Below are 25,448 nucleotides of genomic sequence, written 5' to 3'. Positions count from 1 at the left end.
CCGTATGGAGAACAGGGAGTTTCTCTGGTGGAAGTAACAGAAATTTGGGATAAATCAACCGCTGGCTGGTGCGGTTTTGAATTTCGAGAGCTTATGTAATTACCCCTCAACTTCCAACAGAACCACACACTTGTGAAGGTGAAACCTGCTTTTCAGATTTCAGTGTGTTTGTTGTGTTTGTTTCATAAGCGTCTAATGTGAGACCGGAACACCCTCAATACGGTGTCACTTTCTTATGTGAAGTCCAGGTGCTCCGCGATGATTTCGGGACAGCGGGCAGAGCTAATTCCCAGGTAGCACTGCAGCCCGGACGCCGGGGCCGTGGTCCGACTCCGCACCCCTCCTGGGGCTGGGGCCAGGTCTGGAGCAGCGAGGCTCACTCCTCTGTCTTTTGAACCAGGGTGCGTTGGGCCCGCTAGACCGCTGCCACTGTTTTGCTGGGGAAGTAGTTTGAGATTGCATTCTGGGACCTTTCAGCTGCTTGCACGTGATGCCAGAAACCGTGAATGAACTCACGTGAGTCTCAGCTCCTAATCTGTAAAATGGGGCCAGTTTTGGAGGGAACCGTGGAGGTGGCAGTAGGCACATGGGCGAAGATGCCCGGGGACTGGTGTGCCTGGGGTGGGGGCGGGTGGCCCCCTCCACCCTCCCCCTCCGGCCCGGACGGCACCTTCTCATCGTGTGGTACATGGCCTCATCCACCACGAGCTTGCTGGCCTCCACGATGCGGGCAACACGTGCCTCTTCAGTGTCTCCTACGGGGTGAAACATCATGCGATCAAACACACAGTTCAGCCATTCCCTGTCTCCCTGGGTCCCTCCACGTCCAGCTGACGTAGTGACAGCCACAGGGCTTCGGGGGCCAGTTCCATCCCTGCGTCCTGGAGGGGTGACCCCATCAGCCTCCGTTCTCTGTCTTCAACGGGCGTTGGTGCCCCCGTGGGGCGGGGTGAGGAAGGGACCCAACCCTGGCCTCACCTCCTGCAAGGTCGGCTCAGCTGCCCCTGCACCTCACTTGCCCAGACCACCCCCAGTGACTCTAAATCACCTGAGAACTGGAAACTCTGAGTATTTTAGCAATCTAAGCCAGGGTTAGAAAGTATAATAATTACTAGTTGCCTGTTTTAACTTGTGCAATTAACAAGGGATAAGTTATTCAAATACCCCAGCAGCTTCCAGTGCAAAGCCTCACTTTTTATTTTACTTTTCAGTGTGTGGGGTGTTTAATTAAAGTGCTGTCGTTGGAGGGCTGGTGTTTCCCCAAAGTCCACAGGCTGCGCTCCTGGTGCTCAGTGCGGTGCTGTTGGGGGCAGGGCCACTGGCCGTGAGGAGGTCCTGAGGGTGGAGCCCGAGGTGGGACCATGACCTTAGGAAACAGACCCCAGAGAGCACCCGCCCTCCTCCACGTGAACACACCGCGGGAGGGGGCCATCTCTGCACTGAGGGACGCCGCTCCAGCCCTCGTGTGCTGGGCCTCCCTCTTGGCCTTCCAGCCTCCAGACTGCGAGAGGCAGGCATCCGTTGTCTGTCTGGCCCCCGTCCGTGTCTCTGCGGTGGCCGCCCAAGTGGACTAACAGTAATTTAAGGTTCCTTTTGGGGCTGAACTGTGAGGTTCCAAATGAATGCTATAAAGCAGGCAGGTCCTTCCAGTGACACACAAGTAACTTGTCACTGAATTAGCTTTCGTACACTCCATATTTTACCAAGGGAAATGCGTTTATTTCTAAAAATAAACGCCATCAGAACGTTCTTGAACATTATGCATCTGCGTAGAAATAAGACCGTTTTTAAAAAGGTGAATTTCAGAATGCCTAGAATTACGCCGGCGGAGTGTGTCCCAGAAAACGTGTTAGTTTCCTGAGTAAATTTAGGAGGGCGAAGTTACCTGGTAGCTTCTGCCCGAAGGTTTAATGAAAACTTTTACTGCAAGAAGAAACAAAGGGGCACGAAAGTGTTAGAAAAGCCTGGGAGTGGCAGGTTCCCAGAGGCGGAGGACTTGGCCGACCCTCCTCCACCCAGGAGCCCAGGCGGGCCTCGCCCCCGGGACCCCACAGGGCCTCCAGCCGACAGCAGACATTCCGTACCCACCCCACCTCCTCTGTTCCTGTTTCCTTCTGCGCCCCCCACTGCGCTCCGGCATCACCGGGCAAGTGGACCGCGTCCTGGGCAGCAGCAAGAGCGGCCGGCTGGGGGAGCCAGGGGTGCAGGCCCTGCTCTGGGGGGTCCCAGCCACCAAGGCCCCAGGTCCTGCGTGGAACTGGGATCACGGGGCATGCATGTGGCACGGGAAGGGGACGGGGCGGAGGAAGCTGGGGGGCCCCAGCAGGGTGGTGCGTGGGCCCTGCAGGACCCGCAGGAGAGCAGGGCGTCGAGGACCGCGGCCCTGGGGCTCCAGGGAGCCCCACGACGCTGGGCGTTTTCGTGCATTTTCCATTCATTCCTGACTAACCCTCTGCCCACATTTTCATTTCTGAAACCAGCTGTGGTCTCTCACTGACCAGCTGTGACGACCACCTGCCCCTTTGACGCCAATGCCGGGTCTCCTCCAAGGAGAACGGCTCTTCGCAGGCACCTGACAGTTATCTAAAAGCCAGCCGATGGTGTAGAAGGAAAACGTTTATCTGTCGCTGCAACCTCTGGAATCAGCGATGGGCCGAGAGACCCTCTCCTCTTACTGACGGGTTTTCACTGTCGCCACTGAAGCCTAATCGACCACACCTGGCTTATTCTCCTGTCTCCTTCCTTATTGTGAAACACTTCCCTGAATTTCTAGAGATAGTGTCACAGGTTTGCAGATGATTATTCTTTCCAAATTTTGTATAAGAAGCATATTTTTGTGTTAAATTTCCCATATAAAGATGTAATTCCCATCTCTAATGGAAGGGGGCAGACGAGACACAACGTTTCATTTCCTCCTCACCATCCCCGTCCCCCGACCCCAGGAGACGGCTCGGCTCCCTTCACAGAAGGAAGGGGTCACCTTGGTTCTGCTGTCAGAGCAGCCACAGGGAGGGCAGCGCCCAGAGATGCGGCATCTGACGGGAGGAGCACAGACTTTCAAGGGATTTTCAACCTAGCTGCTTCTTGTCAGATCTGAAGCTGCATTCTCGAGATTCACGTGACTTGTCTGATCCAGGTCCTCAGCCTCCTGAGCGCCCAGAGGCCCCTCGTGCAGGTCCTCGCCTGTGGAGGACGGCGGGGGTGCGGGGAGCCGCTGTGCAAGGGGACCTGCAGTTCAGAAGGAAGGCAGTCACTTATCTCCAGGGAGAGCTGACCTCTTCCTCTGACTCTGAGGACTTGGCTTTGCCCTGAGCTCTGCGTCTAACCCTTACTTGAATAATCCGTTTGCCGAAGTCCAGGGACCTGGAATAAGTCTGCCAACCCTCCTCCTCGAACAAGTCCACTCCGCACGCCCCGTCTGCGGGCGGCACCCTGTGCCTCTTCATCTGCACCGTGTTTTCCTGTGGCAGCTGTAACTTGTTGGAACATTTGTCACAAAGATAATTGCACATAAACCGTGACTCTGAACAAACACTGGAAATGAGTCCACGTGGTTTCCATGACAGACGCTCTGTTCAGAGTCGGCGAGAACGCTTGACGCCCTGAAGACTCAAACTCCTGGTGCTCAGGCATTCCTGCATTCGCACCGACTGGGAAACGTAAAACATCTGCGCGGGGGCTCTGTTCCTGCGCGTTCATCACCCAGAGTCACACGTGAGAGTGTGCTGTTCCCACGTAAAGACTGGGAGGTGAGGGTGAGTTTGGCCGCAGCTCAGGCACATCTGAGACTCAGGGCCCCCACGATCGGAGCTGTGAATGGGTGACCGGACCCCACGGGGAGGAGCGGCCCGCACAGCAGAGGCCTGAGGGGCTCCTCCACCAGCAGATGGACGTCTGTGGCCTGGCCCAGACCTGCCTTCTTGCCCAGTGCCCTCGGCTGGTTCCAAAACAGCAACCTGACAGTTTGCATCACAAAGTCTGTGAGCACAGGTAACGTAAACCCAAACTCAGACAAAAAATCTGGCGGTATCATCACTGAAACTTTGGCTACAGAGAAGCGTGACTGATAAAAGTTGTTTCAAAAAAAGTCACCTGTGAGTAATTATTTTGCTTCAAATGACTGTTGGCTTGTCAACTGGGAAAAAGCATCGTTATAGTAATGCTGTGAAATTGAAATACTATGAAATTAATAAAATTTTCTAAACAAGTAATTTGCGAAGTAAACAAGCACTAAGCCAGGTTCAAAATATTCTGATGAATCATAAATTAGGCTCCAAAGTGCGGCACACGGTCAGACGCTGTTTCGTGCAGTTTGTATGTGTCCTTGGTCTTAACCGAAGAGCCGAGGAGCGAGCACTGTTTATATTTACACTGAAGTTTGAGGGAAAGACCTCTTAGAAAAGGGGAAATAACAAAGACTGCTCTAGCAAAGCTGTAGGTACTACGATTCCCAGTCTTTAAGGGGGACGTGACGCCTCCCAGATGAAACTTTCTAGGTGCGGCTGTGCTCGTGTTCTGCTGAACAGCTCGTGACCATGGCAGCTTTGTTCCTGTGGTTTTGGAGAACGAGGACTTTAATCGGCAGGAAATGAAATGACTATTAATCCACAAAATGTTTGCTGAACCTCACGCTGCGTCAGGTACCAGGACGATGTGTTTCGGGGGCAGGAGGGGAACCACTTTGCTGGAGGTCATTTAAGGGGACTTGGCTCAGCACACGCCGCCCAGGCACCATGCACGCGGCGCCTCCAGGGAGCTCCTCGCTGGCCCTCACAGTCTGAACTGTGGTGGGTAACTTTCCGGTTTTCTCCGTTTTGCTGACAGGAAAGTGGCCCAGTCAGGAGTGAGCGGGGACGGGGCAGACCTGCCTCCAAGCTTGACCCCGGCCTCCTCGTGGCCTCCATGGTGAGGTCGCCTTCTTAGGAGCACGTGACTCTGAAGCACTTTGGTGCAATGGTTAATACGAGCACAAAGGCCCACACTCAGTGAACTGGAGAAACTGTGGCCCCAGCAGGAAGCCCTGCTGGTGTGGACGTGGCTGCAGGGTCGGGCTGCTGGCCAGGCCTGGAGGGTGACCGCGGGGCCGGGGTTCCCAGGAGAGCCGAGAGCAGAGCGTCCAGCCCTGACCACCCAGAGGGGCGAGCCTGCCCAGCAAGGTTTTGTTCCAGGGGCCGGAGGCCAGACGGCGTCCACGAAACGCCCTTCCATTTTCTGCTTCAGTGAAGTTCCTTCTCCGTGTTTGGGACTTTTCTTTCTTTTGTTGTTTTAAGCAAAAGAAAAGCAGAGTTTGAGCTGCGAGTGCTTTGGCCCCAGCAGCGCTGCACCCTTAGTAACTGAACCTGAAGCTGTAGCTCCCTCGACCCGGAAAATACAGCACAGAAGTTTTTTAATGAAAAATGATTTTGTAGTAAAGGAACAAACAGCTACGCCCAAAGACCTTTTTCTCAAATACACCAGCAGGTAACAACGGAAATTTTCTACAGTGTGATCATAGGAGAATCAGTTATTTTTCAGAAAGAATTGCATTTTAATCCTTCTAAATTCAAGAATTATTAGCCTTTTCTTGGAAAGGGAAACAGAACACGGAAGGGGTTGAACAGACGCTCCGGGACGCCCACCACGCTTTCTGTTTTGCTAGCTGAGAGCAGGAACTTTCTGAGAGCAGAAGAGTGCAGTGTATGGTTACTTACCCCAAAAGAGGTCCTCGTGTCTCAGGAGGAGAGAGAAGAAGCCTCCGGTGCAGGCCACCACCAGCGCGATGCCCAGGACGGCTCGCACCCCCATCCTGAAGGGGACACGGAGGCGGGCCTCAGCAGTCAAGGCCGCGGTGGACAAGAACTGTGGCTAGAGTTTGTCCACAGACTCTGCACGCATGTCTCCGCAAGGCTGCTGTCCTTCCAAGCCCAGTCTGGAGCTGAGATTCTGACCCGACTGCGGTGTGGACAGGCCATACGTGCCCCAGAGCCTTGGGAGCAGAGCTGCCCTCTCTGGCAGCTGTGGTCACCCGAATAGCTCAGTGACAACTTACTGTAATTCGTGGTGATGCCAAATGCTGCAAAATTTCTGAGAATAATTACTGGGAATAACACAAACCTATTTTCCATAGCACATCTATGTAGAAAAAAATGACTAATACCAGGAGTTCAGCCTTTGTAAAAGAAGTAAACAAACTTCCTAAATGCATGCAGGATTTCCTACAACATTCTTCTCCTGCTCGTGAAGTGAGTTCAGAATTACCGAGCTGCTGAGACGAAGCAACAGCTCCAAAATCGGCCCTTCCTGCTTTCCGAGTCTTTCTTCTGCTGCCCTCCCCCGCCGCCCCGGCTTCCCGTCAGTTTCTGGTCCACCTGCCATGTTGAACAGGGTTGGTGGTTGCAGGAGAGGGACCGGGCAGCACCTGCGGCCGAGCTCACAGCACTGAGGTCACCGAGCCTGATGGTCCCCATCTGGCGCCCTGCCAGCCCTGCCTCCCGGGTTTGCCCCAGACCCGACGGGCACCCCCTCCTGGACCACCTTGCAAGTTTAGATGCTGGTTTCCTCTCAGGAGAAAGAAAGACACAAAGTCTGGCCGCCTGACCTTCCTCCTCTGTGCAGGCAGAGCGGCCGCGGGGCAGGTACCCCTCCGGACTTGCGCGGCTGCCCGTGGGGCCCTCCCGCCTATAAAGCGGCTCCACGCTCCGCTTCCTGCCACGTGGCCGAGCTGGAGAGGCCCCCCCTGCTCCTGTGTTTGCACAGAAGGCCCCACGCTGGCGGCTCCGAGCCCAGGTGTGGCCTCCCCTGGGTCCACGAGAGGCTGAGCCCAGTGAGGGAGAAGCACAGGGACAGTTAAAGGGATTTATCCAGGAAGGAGAAACCAAGGCCACTGGCCCCTTGGGGCCCACATCGTCCTCATTCTTGCTTTTCTGAGTCAAACACTTTATGGGAAAGAGCTCAGCAGTCGTCAGAGGCGGATGAGTCCCATGCTTCTCCTGGGGCCCCTGCCGCTGGCCTGGTCCCCAAGCCCCCGCCCTGCCTCTGACAGGGGGTGAGGGGCGTCCCCCAACTCGTTGGGAGTGTGGACTCTGAAGCTCATCTCCCGTGGAGTCCCAGGTTCCACCACGTGGAATCCATTTCCCCCTTCTCCTTTTTTTCTCTCTTCCATGAGACGTCTTCAAACAGGAAGGACGGTGGGGCAGATGCTGGGGGCCTTGGTGCCCTCACACCTCAGCTTCCTGCAGGGCCCTGCACTGACGTTCGGGTCTTTTAAACAAGGAGGACACTCCTTCCAGACCCGGGAGGGAAGCCCGGAGGCCACGCCGGCCGGTGGGGACTCGCAGTCACCTCAGCCGGGGGGCGGTGGGAGAAGGAAGACTCCCAGAAGGGGCTCTCGTTTCGAGTGTATTGCTTGCCACCTTTGCCACAAGGATCCGTGATTAGAAAGCAGTCTCTCTATTTATAGTTTTGTTCAAGATAAAAAGAATTTTAGAAAGTTCTCAGGCTCAGTCGTTACCGACTGACTTGCCGAGACACGCAGAGACCGTGCACGGAGTCAATGTTCACGTCTCGCTGATAAAACCCCTGCGCTGACTCACATGGATGACATGATCACCATGCGTGCCGCTGAAATGTGAGGGAGTCTGCATCTCACTCGCGTGCTGGATGACTCTGCAGGTTGCAATAGAGCAACCCTTTCTCTCAGCCACTTGCAAAGTCAAGTTGCAAGGATTTCCAGGCTGTAGGTGATGGCTGGCTGCAACTTCATGTGTCTTCTGAAGCCCAGGGGGGCCCACCGAGTTTTAACAACACTGCAGAATGAGCTCCTGAACGTAGGAAGCTTGCGAACAAGCACAGAAGGAAGCAGGGAAATTCAAGGCCATGGGGTCCCGGCTGGACGGCGGTCTCGAGCCAGAAGCCCCGCATTTCAGGCTTGTGTTTTCTTGTGGCAAAACTGGGCAACTTCCCTGGGGGGCAATGAAAGTGCCTGCTCTCCTGACTCCAAAGCCGCCAGCCACCTCCCACGTCCCCAGAGTAACAGCAGGTGTCCCCGTGGTTGTCTGTGGTGCCCGCCAGCTTCCCAACCAACCCAGCCAGCTTCCCAGGCAGCTTCGTCCCGCGACCCTGTGGCTCTTCCCAGCCCGAGAGACACTTCACCAGCGTGTTCTCGCCTGACCACATGGCGTGAAGCGATAGCCACCACCTCGCCCAGATGTGCTGTGTGTCACTGTGCCTCTCCAGGAGGTCGACACCTTCTGACACAGTAAAGTGTCCACTTCTCTCCTGACTGTGCCCTGTGGGGGATGAACACCGCCCCAGTTCCCGCATCAGCGGGCGGAAGTGCGGTCAGGTGCTACCTTTATTCACCTCTCCCTGCCTCACCCGTGTAGCGCACCTGGACTATTTAATAAGGAACAACAAAACAGTGAGCCAGATGTCCATTCCCTTTTATTCAATCTAATGACAATACTTGACACTTTGTGCTAAAAATATGTGCATATGAAACAAAAAAATCACAGTTTCCAATGCATAAGGGAAAAGTGAGTTTTACGAGTACAGGTGGCCAAAAGCTTTGTTTTCTCACCTTTGTGAATGTGGTCGAGACAACACAGCTGGTAGCAATTACTGCAGCAAACTGAATACACTGTTATTTTATTGGCCCGAATTTTGAATACATTTACCCTGGTACCCTTAACAGTATTGTCCGCTGGAGGTCCTGGCCCCCCAGGAGTCAGACGCAATTTTCCCAGCTGGAGTATGTGGACGTTCTGTTTTCTGCCGGAGGAGTTTGCACCCCACAAGCTGACAGGTGATGTGCAGGACAGGGGACCTTCTTTACAGCGTGACTTGCCACGTATTGGGCTCAATCTGGAACGTCCACCCCAAGGATGCCGGGGTGACAAGCCCCCGGGGGTCTGCTGGCTGGGGGACAACACGCCCTCAGAGGGGACTTGCGGAGCCAGCCTCTAAATCCAGAGTCTGTCAGCCGTGCCGGGAGCTTCCAGCACCGACAGCCACTCGAGCTCGCTGGCGCCAGGTGCCCCATGACCTCCCGCGCTGTTGTCCATCTGCCCACAAAACGGGCCCCCCACCAAGTCTCCCTTCTCTTCATTCCACTCCTGTGTTCCAGAACATTGTGTTTCTTCTAAGGAAACTTCTCAGACTGAGGGCAGCGGCCTTTCCACTGGCTCACGCTTCTGTTCGGGAGAGCAAAGCCAACAACCCCTCAGGGTCGTGCGCCGGGATGCGTTTCCCAAACCTGCACGACTTTCCCCCGAGGTTTCGGCAGCATTTGAGAAAGGACTTGTCCCCCTTTACTTGAATTTCACAGGGAAATAATTTGTACTCTCAGCCTGACTCACCGCAGAGGCACGTGTGACGTCAGAACCAGCCCAGGCCCGGGTTCTAGACAATTCGAGGCTTACTTCCTGCCCTGCCTCCCCGCGCCTAGCACGCTGGGCCAGAGGCCTCGCTCCCCGAACCTCCCTGTCCCCCCAGCAACGCGGAGTCGGCGTAACCGCCCCCTCCCCGCGCGTGCGGCAGGCGGGCCCGGTGCCGGGGCCCGACGACCCGGCCTCCGCGGGAGGGCCGTGCTCGATTTTCTCCAGTCCCAGGGCAGCACAGGGATTTCCGATGGCCCGGTGTCCTGCACAGCTACCTGTAAGGATGAGGAAACAGCAGGGGCGTCAGGAACCTGGGGAGAGAAGAGGCTGTTACAGTGGCTCTGTCTCTGGGGCCTTGCGCCGGGCCCCGTGGCGGCAGAAGGGAGAGCAGCGCACCCCGCTCCGGTGTCAGCGGCCCTGAGCGTCCTCTCTCACTGGCCCGGCGTCGGCCTGCACCCTCCCGGGCGTCCCCTCAGGTCAGGGGCAGGAGGGGCCCTCCCCCGGCACCCCCCCCAGCTCCCAGCAGCTCCCCCCTCCCCCGGGGCTGGGTCTGTGGTCCTGCACGCACAGGAGCCCTGCTGTAACGACAGGACAGCGTCCACGTGACAAACTCGGGGGAAACACAGTTACAAACAACATCTCCTCCCAAACCAGAGAACCTGCCCCCAAAAGCAGGAGAGAAAGAAGCAGTGTACGTGAATCTGCATTGACCCGGCCCGCGGTGCGCGCTGCGGTGCCGGAACCTCCGGGAGGCTGTCAGAACAGAAGGAATCGCCGCCCCACAGCCACCGGGCTCCGCCCAGCACTCCTGCTCCCAGGGGAGGGGCCGGTCCGGTCGGCACCACCGGCGCACAGCTCACCCCCAGCCCCCGTCAGCGGGGGAGACCCCCGCGCTAGCTAGTGGCCTCCACACCAAGGACGCAGAGGCCCCGCCCTCACAGCAGGAGGTGGACGTGCAGCCGGGCGGCCTCTGCCGGCGGGCTCCTCCCTCCCAGGACGGGAACGCCCCCCCCCCCCCAGCTCCATCTCAGAGACGTTTCCAGCCCCCGGGAAAGGCGCTCCTGGCTGCAAAGCTGGCAAAAGTCGCAGCTACTTCCACACGGGTTCACGTGGATCTCAAAGAGAAGGAGCGGGAACTGCAATCCCCAGCCTTTCCTTTTCAATAGTTCACGTGTTCTGAACATTTTTTGTTGGGGGAGGTGATTGGGTTTTGTTTACCTTGAGTGGAGGCGCTGGGATTGAACCCAGGACCTCGTGTGTGCCGAGCACGGGAGCTGCGCCCCGCCCCGGGACCCCGGGTTCTGCACGTCACTTCGCTCAGTGCCGGAATCCGAGCCCCGAGACGCAGGAGCGCGACTCGGCCCGGCTCTTCGGAGGCCTGGCTGAGGCCCCGCCCCTGGACCACGGGAGCCCGGATGCACCTGCGACCAGGTGCACGCTCGAGCTGGCGGGCCGCGTGTGCGGCCTGAGCACGGACGCCGGCACCTGCGAGCTTTCCTAAAAGTGCAGCGATCACAGGGGACCCCTCCTCATGTGTAATTGAAACAAACGCTGAGAAGGTTTGGGGATGAACTGTGAATCCCCCCACCAAAAAAAAATTTTTTTTCTATCCAGCTCCCATCCCAGGAGAAGCCAATGCCAGGACAGGTTTCGTTTTCAAAATGGGGTGATAACTGGGGGCCCTGCCACCCCGTCACGCCCCCCCATCCACACTGCAGGAGCCCGAGGAACACGGCTCAGCGTGCCGTCCACCGGCCCGCAGCCCTTCTGGGACACCGCGGACGCCGCGGGCGGGGGACAGCCCCAGCACCGAGGGACAGACCAGTGGGCACTTGGCTGTTTCTTCTTCATAAGAAAGGACTTCTGTTGTTTTTTTTAAAGCTATGCATCTTTCCAAAAAACTGCATATTGATACAAATATCCAAGTAAACTTTAGTATCAAATCCTCCTGGGAAAGTATTATCCTCTTCATTATTATCCAGGAAAGCTACCTAATTTAGAACTGCGTTTTCCATGAAAACAAACAAAACGTCTTCACCGTTCCTTCCCTCCTTCAGTGCAGAACTCCTTCCATTTCTGAGTGCGGCTGGCTCCTTGGTACAAGGGAAGGAAATGAGAACTCACTCACTCAGAGATTCAAGCACCCACGCCACGGAACCTGGAGCACGGGACGCCCGTAACTTGCCTTTCCCAGCTGGTGACTGTTTCATACAATCCTAGCTCCGACTGCCTTCACTGCCGACGTGAACGGGAAGCTTGGGTTAAAACAAGAGGATGCGCCCCTACAGAGAGGAACGTCCCAGGTGCTCTGTGAAGCTACCCGCTTGGAGTATTATTAACAGTTGCCTTTAATGCTCCGTTCGTGTTGGTCTTCCACGGAGGTCATTAGAATGTAAGTGAGAATGTCTTATATAATATGTAACACACACACTATACACAGCATCCTCTAAGAAGGAGGATGTATTTTCAAACACATAAAATCCACCCATTATAAACATTTGCTCTATTATAAATCAAAATAATTGCTTCTTCCCAAACGTCAGGTCAGCAAGGGCGGGAGGGCTTCAGGGAGGCGGGGACGATCACTGAAGCGTCGCCACCTCCCGGGACATCAGTTGTCAGTGTCACCCCTGAGCCTTCCCGCAGAAGCTGACGGAGGCAGCCTCTGCCTCTGCTTTTCGGTCCGAGGCCCCAGTTTGCTCCTGTGCTGTCGGCCTGGAGAAACGGGTGCGTGACCTCGACTCCTAACTCCGGCCAGTGCTGCTACAAGAAAATCCAAAACGGCTCTAACGTCCAGAGCAGAAAGCGGCGTGACCTGAGGGACCTTAGACGCGGTGACCTGAGGGATGAGGAAGCAGAGATTCAGGCTCTAGGCTGTGAGTGAGACAACGCGAGGCAGCATGTAAATGCTGCGCGATTCGGGTTCAGCAGCTCCCTGGTGACGACGTGACATCAGACAGGGCTGTGTTCCTCCTCCCACAGAGCCTCCTGCTCACTTCTCACCCTCCTCCTCGAGAGAAAGGGCAAGGTAGCAAGCAGAATGCAAAGGAAAGCTTCTCATTCCTGGGGAAAATAAACAGGGGAGCTCCAGGATTTTACATCGTGTGTTTCATGAAAATGAACTGTGGCTCCCCCCGTGGCGGGCTGGGACCCACTTCCTGGGGTGAGCTTCCTGCAGCTTTGCTGCACGCCCCGTCAGACTGAACGAGGCTGCGCCGTCTCTGGAAACTAGTGACATATTTAGTGGTGTCACAACTATGGGATCATCATAAAGTCACACAAAGGGGCAACAGTGTGCAGGAAACACTCCTTTCTGAAGAAAATAATTTTCAGCCCTCAACAGAAGCACTGGTTAAGGGCTGTTCATGTATTTTCTTGTGATGCTCTGACTGTCTACAAATACGGGGTCCACTGAGGCCACCTTTGTTCCTATGAAGGCATGGATGCAATGCAGAACAGCCGTCAGGCCCTGAAACTCAAGTTCCTGTAAGAAAAAATACAATGTGTACATGAAATGTTAGAAAAACACATAACAAAAAATTCAACAGATGCTCTGCTCTCTGAATTACAAGCAAGTTACCCGAGTACAAACACCCGTGAAATAAGGAAGGTTTTAAGATGAGGTTAAAATTTTTTGTTAAATTCAGCCAACATTAGAATCGCTTTTGGTATCCCCTGAACATCACAAATTATGAATAAGACAAATACACATTTAAAAAAACAGCCAACACGATCGAAGGTGGTAACACCAACAGTGCCGGTGTCTCTGTCTCCTTCCGCTGACACCCTGACGGTTGCTCTGAACCCCTTGTTTTCTGTCACCAGCGTCAGCTAACGCTCCTGCCCTCTGCTGGGCATCCTGGCTCTGCCTGTGCCTGGTGTCCAGTCACCCGACCAGCAGAGTCAGGGCAGGACTCCAGCCTCCCCCGAGGAAGCTGCAGAGGTCGGTCCCTGAGGTTCACAGAGAGCAGCCGTCTCCATCACATAGAAGTGCAGGGGCAGGGGCAGGGGCTCCAGAGGATGGAGCTGAGGCCATTCACGACGGCGGCTCCACTCAACTGCAGGTTGCCAGTGTAGACGGAACGGCTTCTGTTGGAAGAAGATGCCACCTAGGGCTTTCCCGGCTGCAGAGGAGGAGTCAGCGCCTGGCTGCACGGTGTCACAGGACAAGCGGCCCTCTTGATGGAGGAAATGTTCACACACCGAGGTACAGGCAAGCCCTTCCGGGTCACACGTGGATTAACTTCAACTCTGTGCTGACGACAGTAGTCTGCCGTGTGCCCTCTTAACACACACGGCACATCTGATACAACCGTGAAAGAAAAGGGCGCACTGACCAGAAGCAGCAAAAAGGACCATTCTCAGGATGAATGCTGACTGTCTCCCTTCCGGGGATGCCGGGGCTGGTGGTCCCACCATGAGACGGTTCCCTTCCCAGGCGCCAAGGCCACACTGGCTCGAGGGGCATGTGCTGCTCCGCCTTCCTGCCAACCTTGAAGGAACAGCCCCCCATCCTGGCTGGTGTGTGTTCTTGGTCCTGACGAGGTGGGAAACTGTGCTGGGAACCACACTTCTCCGGAGCAGCTCCTCAGAACTCCCGAGAGGCTGTCTCTCCAGCTATGGCCTCAGTCTGGCTTGAGTGAAACCTTTTCTGTTCCTTTCATAGATTGTTTATTGATTGTTTCCATCAGCACTCTTGTCGGGGCCAATGCAGCTGGTGACTTTAAGTTGAAGCCAACGCTCCGTTGCCATCAGACAATCCTAGGGCCCTTAAGAAGGGTGCTAAGTCCACACTGCCTGAGCTCTAGCAGAGGGACCACAAAGCCTGGATGGCAGCACCTCTGTTCACAGCTGGTTTACTGAGTATTTTCTGCCCGCCGTTGAGACCCACTGCGCAGAGGAAAAAGACTCCTTTCCAAATGCGACTGCACACTGACAGTGGACCCGGCCCCCGGGCCCTGACGGAGACGGACAGTGAGGCTCAGGTTGTTCTCAGACCCATGGATGGAGGAGTTGTTTTGCTTTCAAAGTCTCATTATTTAAGAAATACGTTTTGTAAGGCTGTAGCTGCCACAGGTAGGGGTTCCTCTGATGGATCCGGGCAAAGTCAGCGGAAAACCTGGAAAGGATTCACCGTTTTCAACACCATGAACACTCACGATTCATGGGGAGAGGAGCTTGGAAGAAGTCAACTCTGGTCCACGTGGGTGACTCTGAGGGCGTCCACACTTGCGGGGAGGAGGTGGCTGCTGGTGCGGTGGAAACAGCAGGACACCCAGAACTGGAGTGGAGCCTGAAGACGTGTGAGCTGCTGCCACCTGAGGACAAAACCCGGACAGGCGAGGAGCTGCTTCTCACAGGTGAGCCAGGAAAGTGGCTTCCTGAGGTGGTGTGCGCTCCTGGCAGAGATGCTGCGAAGACTGTTGAAATGACAATAAGGGTTGAGGGTGTGACATAAGCCGAGCTGACGAAGCATCGTGGTTTGAGAGGATGGACTCCGCCTCCAGTGACCACCACCTGATTCGTCCGCAGCCAGCAGCAACGGGGGCCGCGTCCAGGGGGCTCAGGCCTGGATGTGCGGGGAGACTGGGCACTGCCGCCCTCGCTCCTCAGGGCGAGGCCACGGGGCTTCACAGGCAGCGACCCCGGGCCCAGCCACAGGGCCCGACGCTGCTGACAGAGCTGAGAGCCATTCGTCCTGGGTCCCCCAAACCTGCGCCCAGAGAGTGTGCAGACTGGGGTCCCAGCGAGTGGCCCCTGGACTCACTGGCCTCTGTGCTGGCCCTGCCACCAGGGCTGTGACGGGGTGCGTCCCCGCGGTCCCTCCCGGCTCTGCGCCCCCAGAGCTCGGATGCAGCTCCTGCGGCTGCAGAGGCTCCGATCAGCTCCACGCCTGTCGGTGTGACAGGGTGGATCCGCAGACACGGCGGCGAGGCCCGCAGAGCCCAGCACCAGTGGTGGGTCAGGGCCCCCCGTGCAAGCAGCTTCCTCTCCGCGGGAATGGACCCGCTTTCCAGGCTCGTCAGGGATGGGGTGGGGAGGGAAGGAGGAGGGAAGAGAAGAGAAGGGACAGCTCTGTTTCTGTCCCGGTTTCCTGGAGAGCAGATGAGAAACCAGGCTCAGAGCCGTCCTGGGTGGTGGGGGGGGCCGCACTTGCGAGTCCCTCATTCTCTGTCAGGCGCTCGGTCCGCTCCATCCTCAGGAGGAACGGGGGCCCTCAGGACGCTCCCCTGAAGACCCTGCCCAGGCCCGGCCTCCCTCCTCACCGCCCCTCCTCTGGGAACCCCTTTCTCAGCACCGTCCATCCACACCTGGCCACCGGCCGACTCGCGGTGGCTGAGGAGCAGTCTCCAGTGGAGTTTAACCTCCAGATCGTCAGAGAGGGGACATGGCCGCCTCGTTCCTCCCAGTGGCAGCGTCTGTGTCACACACACTTAAGTGGGCTGTCAGAATCGTGCACGTGCAGGTGCGCACAACAACGGGGTTTTCATTTGCAAGAGACTTACTAAGTCTGAAGATAAAAAGCTAAAATAAAGCTGCCCTTTGGTGGCTGAGTCTAGAGGCAGAAATGAAATCACAAACAAACATGTAAAATACAAGCGAAGCTGGGGGCGGAGGGGACACCATCCCTCCCCGCAGCGAACCCCGACTTCTGTCCTTGCACCGCACCTGTACTTCACTTAAACCGCACATCACCAGGTAGCAGAACAGTAGGAAAGTAAGTCCTTCATTTCATAAAGCTTGTCATAAAGTACAAAGAAGAAAAACAAATATTTTCTATAAAAAATACTGCGAAGCCGAACCTGCAGCCATCGGCATCATTCTGGGGTCAGCCCCCGCTCCTGGACTGACCCAGGCTCTGTGAGCCGCGGGTGGCGGGAGTCACTCCCACCCCGTGCTCTGGGCTCTCCCCTCGGGCTCGGGAAGCTCAGCGCTTTCGCTCTCATCCCCACGGCGGCGCTGTGGCTGTGCGCCCCAGGAAGATCTTCAGTAAAACATTAAAGATTAATTGCTCCGTGGGTATTACTCCTTTAACTAAAAACTCAGTCAACGGAACAGTTTTCCCCGAAACTCCTGGTTACCTGGCGTGAAGTGCCCTCTCCCTCCAGCCCTGGCAAGGCTCCGGGTCCCACTTCAGAATCCTGTCCCCAGCTCTGTGTCTGAACCGAGCATTCGCTCCAGGGATTCTCACAGATTGAGATTCCCTGACTGGCATTTGCCATCTCATAAGTTGTAATAAACACAGAACAGCAGCTGAAAGGCAGTTTCTCAAAACCACCAAGCGTGTTTCCTTGAGGCTGTGCACAGGCACGCGTCCCACTCCATGGGGATTATTACTAGAACGTGGGAACTACGTTTGTCCTACTTCACTCCCACCTGCAAGGCCCTGGGAGGGCCCAGGTGCGGTGCCCCGGTCCTTACTTCACCTGTGGCTGGCCGAGACCCTGCCCCTCTCCGCCGGCGCCCTGCACCGCGGCCCTGGGGCAGGCACGGGTGGGGGTGGGGGGGCTGCGGCAGCTCTGGGATCCAGGGAAGGGAGCTGAGGTGGGGACGTGTTTAGTCTGGGTCTCCTCGGATGTACTTGCGTCTCATCCTCATTTCTGTGTGGAGTTAGGTCATTGCATTTGCAATTCTGTCTCTATTTCATAAAGAGACACCTACACGCCACTCAGGCTGCCAGCCTGCAAACCCTGTATCCGTCCCTGTGGCTCCACAACTTTCTAGGCCTTTCTCTTTTCCTGAAAATGGAAACTGACACCATCTAAACCAAGGGCCACGAAAAAATCGGGTCTACTTCAACACATATGCCCCCAAATCAATGTCACATGCAGGAGGGGTGCTGTCACCCACGATCAGTGCAAAGTACCAAAGACGAGGTTAAGTCACTCAAGACTCCCTCCCTCTCCCGTCTCTCCTCGCAGCCCCGGTCCTGTCCTGGCCAGCACTGCTGGTCGTGGCTGCCCACCGTGCAGCTCGTGCCCCGACAGCCCCAACGGAGGTTACTGTGAGTTTGATTCTATCCGTTCCCCAAACATAAGGATATTAAGCATTTCTGCACAATTTCAACTGCACTTCAGAAGTAGATATGAAGCATTGTCTCATTAAACTCAGAAGAAATGTTAACAATGGACACTGGACATTCAGATACAGCCATGTCACGTGAGGTGTGTCCTTGGGTTAATTTCATCTGAAAAAGCACACAGAGCTGACCATCTGTTCCAGCAGCAGGTGTCTGTGGTCTCCCATTTTTGTTTTCTCTTTCTTTTTCTTTTGTGTAACTGAATTTTTCTTCAGTTTGTCTTTCGTTTATATTAAAACTGGGTTGTAGACAACACCATTATTCATAAAATATGGAGCAAATCAGTACCTGCTAATAGTACAATGACAGTCAATGCACTGAATTTGTAAGTTATGGCAGATCCTCTGAATTAACACTACAGACAATTCACCACACATGCAGTTGTAAAACTCTGCCTTTAACTATTGACTTCTTTCTGTTTTCTTTCTTTTTAAATGGAGGTCCAGGGATGGAACCCAGGGCCTCCTGTGTGCTAAGCACGCTCCTGACCGCTGAGCGGTGCCCCCTCCCCTTTATGACCTGTGCCCCCTCCCCTTTATGAGCTGTGCCCCCTCCCCTTTATGAGCTGTGCCCCCCTCCCCTTTATGAGCTGTGCCCCCTCCCCTTTATGAGCTGTGCCCCCTCCCCTTTATGAGCTGTGCCCCCTGTTCCCCGTTATGAGCTGTGCCCCCTCCCCGTTATGAGCTGTGCCCCCTGTTCCCAGTTATGAGCTGTGCCCCCTCCCCGTTATGAGCTGTGCCCCCTCCCCGTTATGAGCTGTGCCCCCTGTTCCCAGTTATGAGCTGTGCCCCCTCCCCGTTATGAGCTGTGCCCCCTCCCCGTTATGAGCTGTGCCCCCTGTTCCCAGTTATGAGCTGTGCCCCCTCCCCGTTATGAGCTGTGCCCCCTCCCCTTTATGACCTGTGCCCCCTCCCCTTTATGAGCTGTGCCCCCTGTTCCCCGTTATGAGCTGTGCCCCCTCCCCGTTATGAGCTGTGCCCCCTCCCCTTTATGACCTGTGCCCCCCTCCCTTTTATGAGCTGTGCCCCCCTCCCCTTTATGACCTGTGCCCCCCCATCCCTGTTATGAGCTGTGTCCCACTCCCTTTTATGAGCTGTGCCCCCTCCCCTTTATGACCTGTGCCCCCCCTTCCCTGTTATGAGCTGTGTCCCCCTCCCTTTTATGAGCTGTGTCCCCCTCCCTTTTATGAGCTGTGCCCCCTGTTCCCAGTTATGAGCTGTGCCCCCTCCGCGTTATGAGCTGTGCCCCCCTCCCTTTTATGAGCTGTGCCACCCTCCCCTTTATGACCTGTGCCCCCCCTTCCCTGTTATGAGCTGTGCCCCCCCTTCCCTGTTATGAGCTGTGCCCCCTGTTCCCCGTTATGAGCTGTGCCCCCTCCCCTTTATGAGCTGTGCCCCCTGTTCCCCGTTATGAGCTGTGCCCCCCTCCCCTTTATGACCTGTGCCCCCCTCCCCGTTATGACCTGTGCCCCCCCTTCCCTGTTATGAGCTGTGCCCCCCCTTCCCTGTTATGAGCTGTGCCCCCCCTTCCCTGTTATGAGCTGTGTCCCCCTCCCTTTTATGAGCTGTGTCCCCCTCCCTTTTATGAGCTGTGCCCCCTGTTCCCAGTTATGAGCTGTGCCCCCCTCCCCTTTATGACCTGTGCCCCCCTCCCCGTTATGAGCTGTGCCCCCCTCCCTTTTATGACCTGTGCCCCCTCCCCTTTATGACCTGTGCCCCCCTCCCTTTTATGAGCTGTGCCCCCTGTTCCCCGTTATGAGCTGTGCCCCCTGTTCCCAGTTATGAGCTGTGCCCCCCTCCCCTTTATGACCTGTGCCCCCCTCCCCGTTATGAGCTGTGCCCCCCTCCCTTTTATGACCTGTGCCCCCTCCCCTTTATGACCTGTGCCCCCTCCCCTTTATGACCTGTGCCCCCCCTTCCCTGTTATGAGCTGTGTCGCCCTCCCTTTTATGAGCTGTGCCCCCCTCCCCTTTATGACCTGTGCCCCCCCTTCCCTGTTATGAGCTGTGTCCCCCTCCCTTTTATGAGCTGTGTCCCCCTCCCTTTTATGAGCTGTGCCCCCCTCCCCTTTATGAGCTGTGCCCCCCTCCCCTTTATGACCTGTGCCCCCTCCTCCCTTTTATGACCTGTGCCCCCCCTTCCCTGTTATGAGCTGTGTCCCCCTCCCTTTTATGAGCTGTGTCCCCCTCCCTTTTATGAGCTGTGCCCCCTCCCCTTTATGACCTGTGCCCCCTCCCCTTTATGACCTGTGCCCCCTCCCCTTTATGAGCTGTGCCCCCTCCCCTTTATAACCTGTGCCCCCTCCTCCCTTTTATGAGCTGTGCCCCCCTCCCTTTTATGAGCTGTGCCCCCCTTCCCTGTTATGAGCTGTGCCCCCCTCCCTTTTATGAGCTGTGCCCCCCTCCCCTTTATGACCTGTGCCCCCTCCTCCCTTTTATGAGCTGTGCCCCCCTCCCCTTTATGAGCTGTGCCCCCCTCCCCTTTATGACCTGTGCCCCCCCTTCCCTGTTATGAGCTGTGTCCCCCTCCCTTTTATGAGCTGTGCCCCCTCCTCCCTTTTATGAGCTGTGCCCCCCTCCCCTTTATGAGCTGTGCCCCCCCCCTCCCTTTTATGAGCTGTGCCCCCCTCCCCTTTATGACCTGTGCCCCCCCCTCCCTTTTATGAGCTGTGCCCCCCTCCCCTTTATGACCTGTGCCCCCCCCTCCCTTTTATGAGCTGTGCCCCCCTCCCCTTTATGAGCTGTGCCCCCCCCCTCCCTTTTATGAGCTGTGCCCCCCTCCCCTTTATGACCTGTGCCCCCCCCTCCCTTTTATGAGCTGTGCCCCCCTCCCCTTTATGAGCTGTGCCCCCCCCTCCCTTTTATGAGCTGTGCCCCCCTCCCCTTTATGAGCTGTGCCCCCCTCCCCTTTATGACCTGTGCCCCCCCTTCCCTGTTATGAGCTGTGTCCCCCTCCCTTTTATGAGCTGTGCCCCCCTCCCCTTTATGAGCTGTGCCCCCCTCCCCTTTATGACCTGTGCCCCCCCTTCCCTGTTATGAGCTGTGTCCCCCTCCCTTTTATGAGCTGTGCCCCCTCCCCTTTATGACCTGTGCCCCCCCTCCCTTTTATGAGCTGTGCCCCCCTCCCCTTTATGACCTGTGCCCCCTCCTCCCTTTTATGAGCTGTGCCCCCCTCCCCTTTATGACCTGTGCCCCCCCTTCCCTGTTATGAGCTGTGTCCCCCTCCCTTTTATGAGCTGTGCCCCCTCCCTTTTAGGAGCCGTGCCCCCCTCACCTTTATGACCTGTGCCCCCCCTTCCCTGTTATGAGCTGTGTCCCCCTCCCTTTTATGAGCTGTGCCCCCCTCCCCTTTATGACCTGTGCCCCCCCCTCCCTTTTATGAGCTGTGCCCCCCTCCGCTTTATGAGCTGTGCCCCCCCCTCCCTTTTATGAGCTGTGCCCCCCTCCCCTTTATGACCTGTGCCCCCTCCTCCCTTTTATGAGCTGTGCCCCCCTCCCCTTTATGAGCTGTGCCCCCCTCCCCTTTATGACCTGTGCCCCCCCTTCCCTGTTATGAGCTGTGTCCCCCTCCCTTTTCTGAGCTGTGCCCCCTCCCCTTTATGACCTGTGCCCCCCCTTCCCTGTTATGAGCTGTGTCCCCCTCCCTTTTATGAGCTGTGCCCCCCTCCCCTTTATGACCTGTGCCCCCCCTTCCCTGTTATGAGCTGTGTCCCCCTCCCTTTTATGAGCTGTGCCCCCCTCCCCTTTATGACCTGTGCCCCCTCCTCCCTTTTATGAGCTGTGCCCCCCTCCCCTTTATGACCTGTGCCCCCACTTCCCTGTTATGAGCTGTGTCCCCCTCCCTTTTATGAGCTGTGCCCCCTCCCTTTTATGAGCTGTGCCCCCCTCACCTTTATGACCTGTGCCCCCGCTTCCCTGTTATGAGCTGTGCCCCCTCCCTTTTATGAGCTGTGCCCCCTCCCTTTTATGACCTGTGCCCCCCCTTCCCTTTTATGAGCTGTGCCCCCCTCCCCTTTATGACCTGTGCCCCCTCCTCCCTTTTATGAGCTGTGCCCCCCTCCCCTTTATGACCTGTGCCCCCCCTTCCCTGTTATGAGCTGTGTCCCCCTCCCTTTTATGAGCTGTGCCCCCCTCCCCTTTATGACCTGTGCCCCCCCCTCCCCTTTATGAGCTGTGCCCCCCTCCCCTTTATGAGCTGTGCCCCCCCCTCCCTTTTATGAGCTGTGCCCCCCTCCCCTTTATGACCTGTGCCCCCTCCTCCCTTTTATGAGCTGTGCCCCCTCCCTTTTATGACCTGTGTCCCCCCTCCTCTTTATGAGCTGTGCCCCCTCCCCTTTATGACCTGTGCCCCCCCCTCCCTTTTATGAGCTGTGCCCCCCTCCCCTTTATGAGCTGTGCCCCCCCCTCCCTTTTATGAGCTGTGCCCCCCTCCCCTTTATGACCTGTGCCCCCTCCTCCCTTTTATGAGCTGTGCCCCCTCCCTTTTATGACCTGTGTCCCCCCTCCTCTTTATGAGCTGTGCCCCCTCCCCTTTATGACCTGTGCCCCCCCCTCCCTTTTATGAGCTGTGCCACCCTCCCCTTTACGACCTGTGCCCCCTCCTCCCTTTTATGAGCTGTGCCCCCCTCCCCTTTATGAGCTGTGCCCCCCTCCCTTTTATGAGCTGTGCCCCCTCCCCGTTATGACCTGTGCCCCCTCCCCTTTATGACCTGTGCCCCTCTCCCTTTTATGAGCTGTGCCCCCCTCCCTTTTATGACCTGTGCCCCCCCTTCCCTGTTATGAGCTGTGCCCCCTCCCCTTTATGAGCTGTGCCCCCTCCCCTTTATGACCTGTGCCCCCCTTCCCTGTTATGACTTGTGCCCCCCCTCCCTTTTATGAGCTGTGCCCCCTCCCTTTTATGAGCTGTGCCCCCTCCCCTTTATGACCTGTGCCCCCCCTTCCCTGTTATCACCTGTGCCCCCCCTCCCTTTTATGAGCTGTGCCCCCTCCCTTTTATGAGCTGTGCCCCCTCCCCTTTATGACCTGTGCCCCCCCTTCCCTGTTATCACCTGTGCCCCCCCTTCCCTGTTATGAGCTGTGCCCCCTGTTCCCCGTTATGAGCTGTGCCCCCTCCCCTTTATGAGCTGTGCCCCCTGTTCGCCGTTATGAGCTGTGCCCCCTCCCCGTTATGAGCTGTGCCCCCTGTTCCCAGTTATGAGCTGTGCCCCCCCTTCCCTGTTATGAGCTGTGCCCCCCCTTCCCTGTTATGAGCTGTGCCCCCCCTTCCCTGTTATGAGCTGTGCCCCCCCTTCCCTGTTATGAGCTGTGCCCCCCCTTCCCTGTTATGAGCTGTGCCCCCTGTTCCCCGTTATGAGCTGTGCCCCCTCCCCGTTATGAGCTGTGCCCCCTGTTCCCAGTTATGAGCTGTGCCCCCCTCCCTTTTATGAGCTGTGCCACCCTCCCCTTTATGACCTGTGCCCCCCCTTCCCTGTTATGAGCTGTGCCCCCTGTTCCCCGTTATGAGCTGTGCCCCCTCCCCGTTATGAGCTGTGCCCCCTGTTCCCCGTTATGAGCTGTGCCCCCTGTTCCCAGTTATGAGCTGTGCCCCCCTCCCCTTTATGACCTGTGCCCCCCCTTCCCTGTTATGAGCTGTGCCCCCCCTTCCCTGTTATGAGCTGTGCCCCCTGTTCCCCGTTATGAGCTGTGCCCCCTCCCCGTTATGAGCTGTGCCCCCTGTTCCCAGTTATGAGCTGTGCCCCCCTCCCCTTTATGACCTGTGCCCCCCTCCCCGTTATGAGCTGTGCCCCCCTCCCTTTTATGACCTGTGCCCCATCCCCTTTATGACCTGTGCCCCCTCCCCTTTATGACCTGTGCCCCCCTCCCTTTTATGAGCTGTGCCCCCTGTTCCCCGTTATGAGCTGTGCCCCCTGTTCCCAGTTATGAGCTGTGCCCCCCTCCCCTTTATGACCTGTGCCCCCCTCCCCGTTATGAGCTGTGCCCCCCTCCCTTTTATGACCTGTGCCCCCTCCCCTTTATGACCTGTGCCCCCTCCCCTTTATGACCTGTGCCCCCCCTTCCCTGTTATGAGCTGTGTCGCCCTCCCTTTTATGAGCTGTGCCCCCCTCCCCTTTATGAGCTGTGCCCCCCTCCCCTTTATGACCTGTGCCCCCCCTTCCCTGTTATGAGCTGTGTCCCCCTCCCTTTTATGAGCTGTGTCCCCCTCCCTTTTATGAGCTGTGCCCCCCTCCCCTTTATGAGCTGTGCCCCCCTCCCCTTTATGACCTGTGCCCCCTCCTCCCTTTTATGACCTGTGCCCCCCCTTCCCTGTTATGAGCTGTGTCCCCCTCCCTTTTATGAGCTGTGTCCCCCTCCCTTTTATGAGCTGTGCCCCCTCCCCTTTATGACCTGTGCCCCCTCCCCTTTATGACCTGTGCCCCCTCCTCCCTTTTATGAGCTGTGCCCCCCTCCCTTTTATGAGCTGTGCCCCCCTTCCCTGTTATGAGCTGTGCCCCCCTCCCTTTTATGAGCTGTGCCCCCCTCCCCTTTATGACCTGTGCCCCCCCCTCCCTTTTATGAGCTGTGCCCCCCTCCCCTGTATGAGCTGTGCCCCCCCCCTCCCTTTTATGAGCTGTGCCCCCCTCCCCTTTATAACCTGTGCCCCCTCCTCCCTTTTATGAGCTGTGCCCCCCTCCCCTTTATGAGCTGTGCCCCCCTCCCCTTTATGACCTGTGCCCCCCCTTCCCTGTTATGAGCTGTGTCCCCCTCCCTTTTATGAGCTGTGCCCCCTCCTCCCTTTTATGAGCTGTGCCCCCCTCCCCTTTATGAGCTGTGCCCCCCCCCTCCCTTTTATGAGCTGTGCCCCCCTCCCCTTTATGACCTGTGCCCCCCCCTCCCTTTTATGAGCTGTGCCCCCCTCCCCTTTATGACCTGTGCCCCCCCCTCCCTTTTATGAGCTGTGCCCCCCTCCCCTTTATGAGCTGTGCCCCCCCCTCCCTTTTATGAGCTGTGCCCCCCTCCCCTTTATGACCTGTGCCCCCCCCTCCCTTTTATGAGCTGTGCCCCCCTCCCCTTTATGAGCTGTGCCCCCCCCCTCCCTTTTATGAGCTGTGCCCCCCTCCCCTTTATGACCTGTGCCCCCTCCTCCCTTTTATGAGCTGTGCCCCCCTCCCCTTTATGAGCTGTGCCCCCCTCCCCTTTATGACCTGTGCCCCCCCTTCCCTGTTATGAGCTGTGTCCCCCTCCCTTTTATGAGCTGTGCCCCCTCCCCTTTATGACCTGTGTCCCCCCTCCCCTTTATGACCTGTGCCCCCCCTCCCTTTTATGAGCTGTGCCCCCCTCCCCTTTATGACCTGTGCCCCCTCCTCCCTTTTATGAGCTGTGCCCCCCTCCCCTTTATGACCTGTGCCCCCCCTTCCCTGTTATGAGCTGTGTCCCCCTCCCTTTTATGAGCTGTGCCCCCTGCCTTTTATGAGCTGTGCCCCCCTCCCCTTTATGACCTGTGCCCCCCCTCCCTTTTATGAGCTGTGCCCCCCTCCGCTTTATGAGCTGTGCCCCCCCCTCCCTTTTATGAGCTGTGCCCCCCTCCCCTTTATGACCTGTGCCCCCTCCTCCCTTTTATGAGCTGTGCCCCCCTCCCCTTTATGAGCTGTGCCCCCCTCCCCTTTATGACCTGTGCCCCCCCTTCCCTGTTATGAGCTGTGTCCCCCTCCCTTTTCTGAGCTGTGCCCCCTCCCCTTTATGACCTGTGCCCCCCCTTCCCTGTTATGAGCTGTGTCCCCCTCCCTTTTATGAGCTGTGCCCCCCTCCCCTTTATGACCTGTGCCCCCCCTTCCCTGTTATGAGCTGTGTCCCCCTCCCTTTTATGAGCTGTGCCCCCCTCCCCTTTATGACCTGTGCCCCCTCCTCCCTTTTATGAGCTGTGCCCCCCTCCCCTTTATGACCTGTGCCCCCACTTCCCTGTTATGAGCTGTGTCCCCCTCCCTTTTATGAGCTGTGCCCCCTCCCTTTTATGAGCTGTGCCCCCCTCACCTTTATG

General features: G+C 57.0%; 2 protein-coding genes across 2 annotated transcripts in view; both read right to left on the bottom strand.

Annotated features, from left to right (window-relative positions):
• TPO (thyroid peroxidase) overlaps positions 1 to 6,647 on the bottom strand; it is a 35,910-nt gene extending 29,263 nt beyond the window's left edge. Inside the window, exons 1-3 of the mRNA XM_045522706.2 lie at positions 6,514 to 6,647; positions 5,691 to 5,785; positions 671 to 755 (exon numbers count right to left, since the gene is read on the bottom strand). Coding sequence (XP_045378662.2) covers positions 671 to 755; positions 5,691 to 5,784 — 179 coding nt within the window. The 5' untranslated portion in view covers position 5,785; positions 6,514 to 6,647. The remainder of the gene's footprint in view (positions 1 to 670; positions 756 to 5,690; positions 5,786 to 6,513) is intronic.
• A 1,756-nt stretch (positions 6,648 to 8,403) lies between these two features.
• Positions 8,404 to 25,448, bottom strand: part of SNTG2 (syntrophin gamma 2) — a 125,017-nt gene continuing 107,972 nt past the window's right edge. Inside the window, 2 exon segments of the mRNA XM_074341598.1 lie at positions 8,404 to 9,170; positions 10,575 to 12,840. Of these exon segments, the coding sequence (XP_074197699.1) occupies positions 12,709 to 12,840 (132 nt within the window). The 3' untranslated portion in view covers positions 8,404 to 9,170; positions 10,575 to 12,708.

Source organism: Camelus bactrianus, chromosome 15 (genome assembly GCF_048773025.1).
Source record: "Camelus bactrianus isolate YW-2024 breed Bactrian camel chromosome 15, ASM4877302v1, whole genome shotgun sequence".
NCBI lineage: Eukaryota > Metazoa > Chordata > Mammalia > Artiodactyla > Camelidae > Camelus > Camelus bactrianus.
This window is presented reverse-complemented; position numbering and strand designations above follow the sequence as displayed.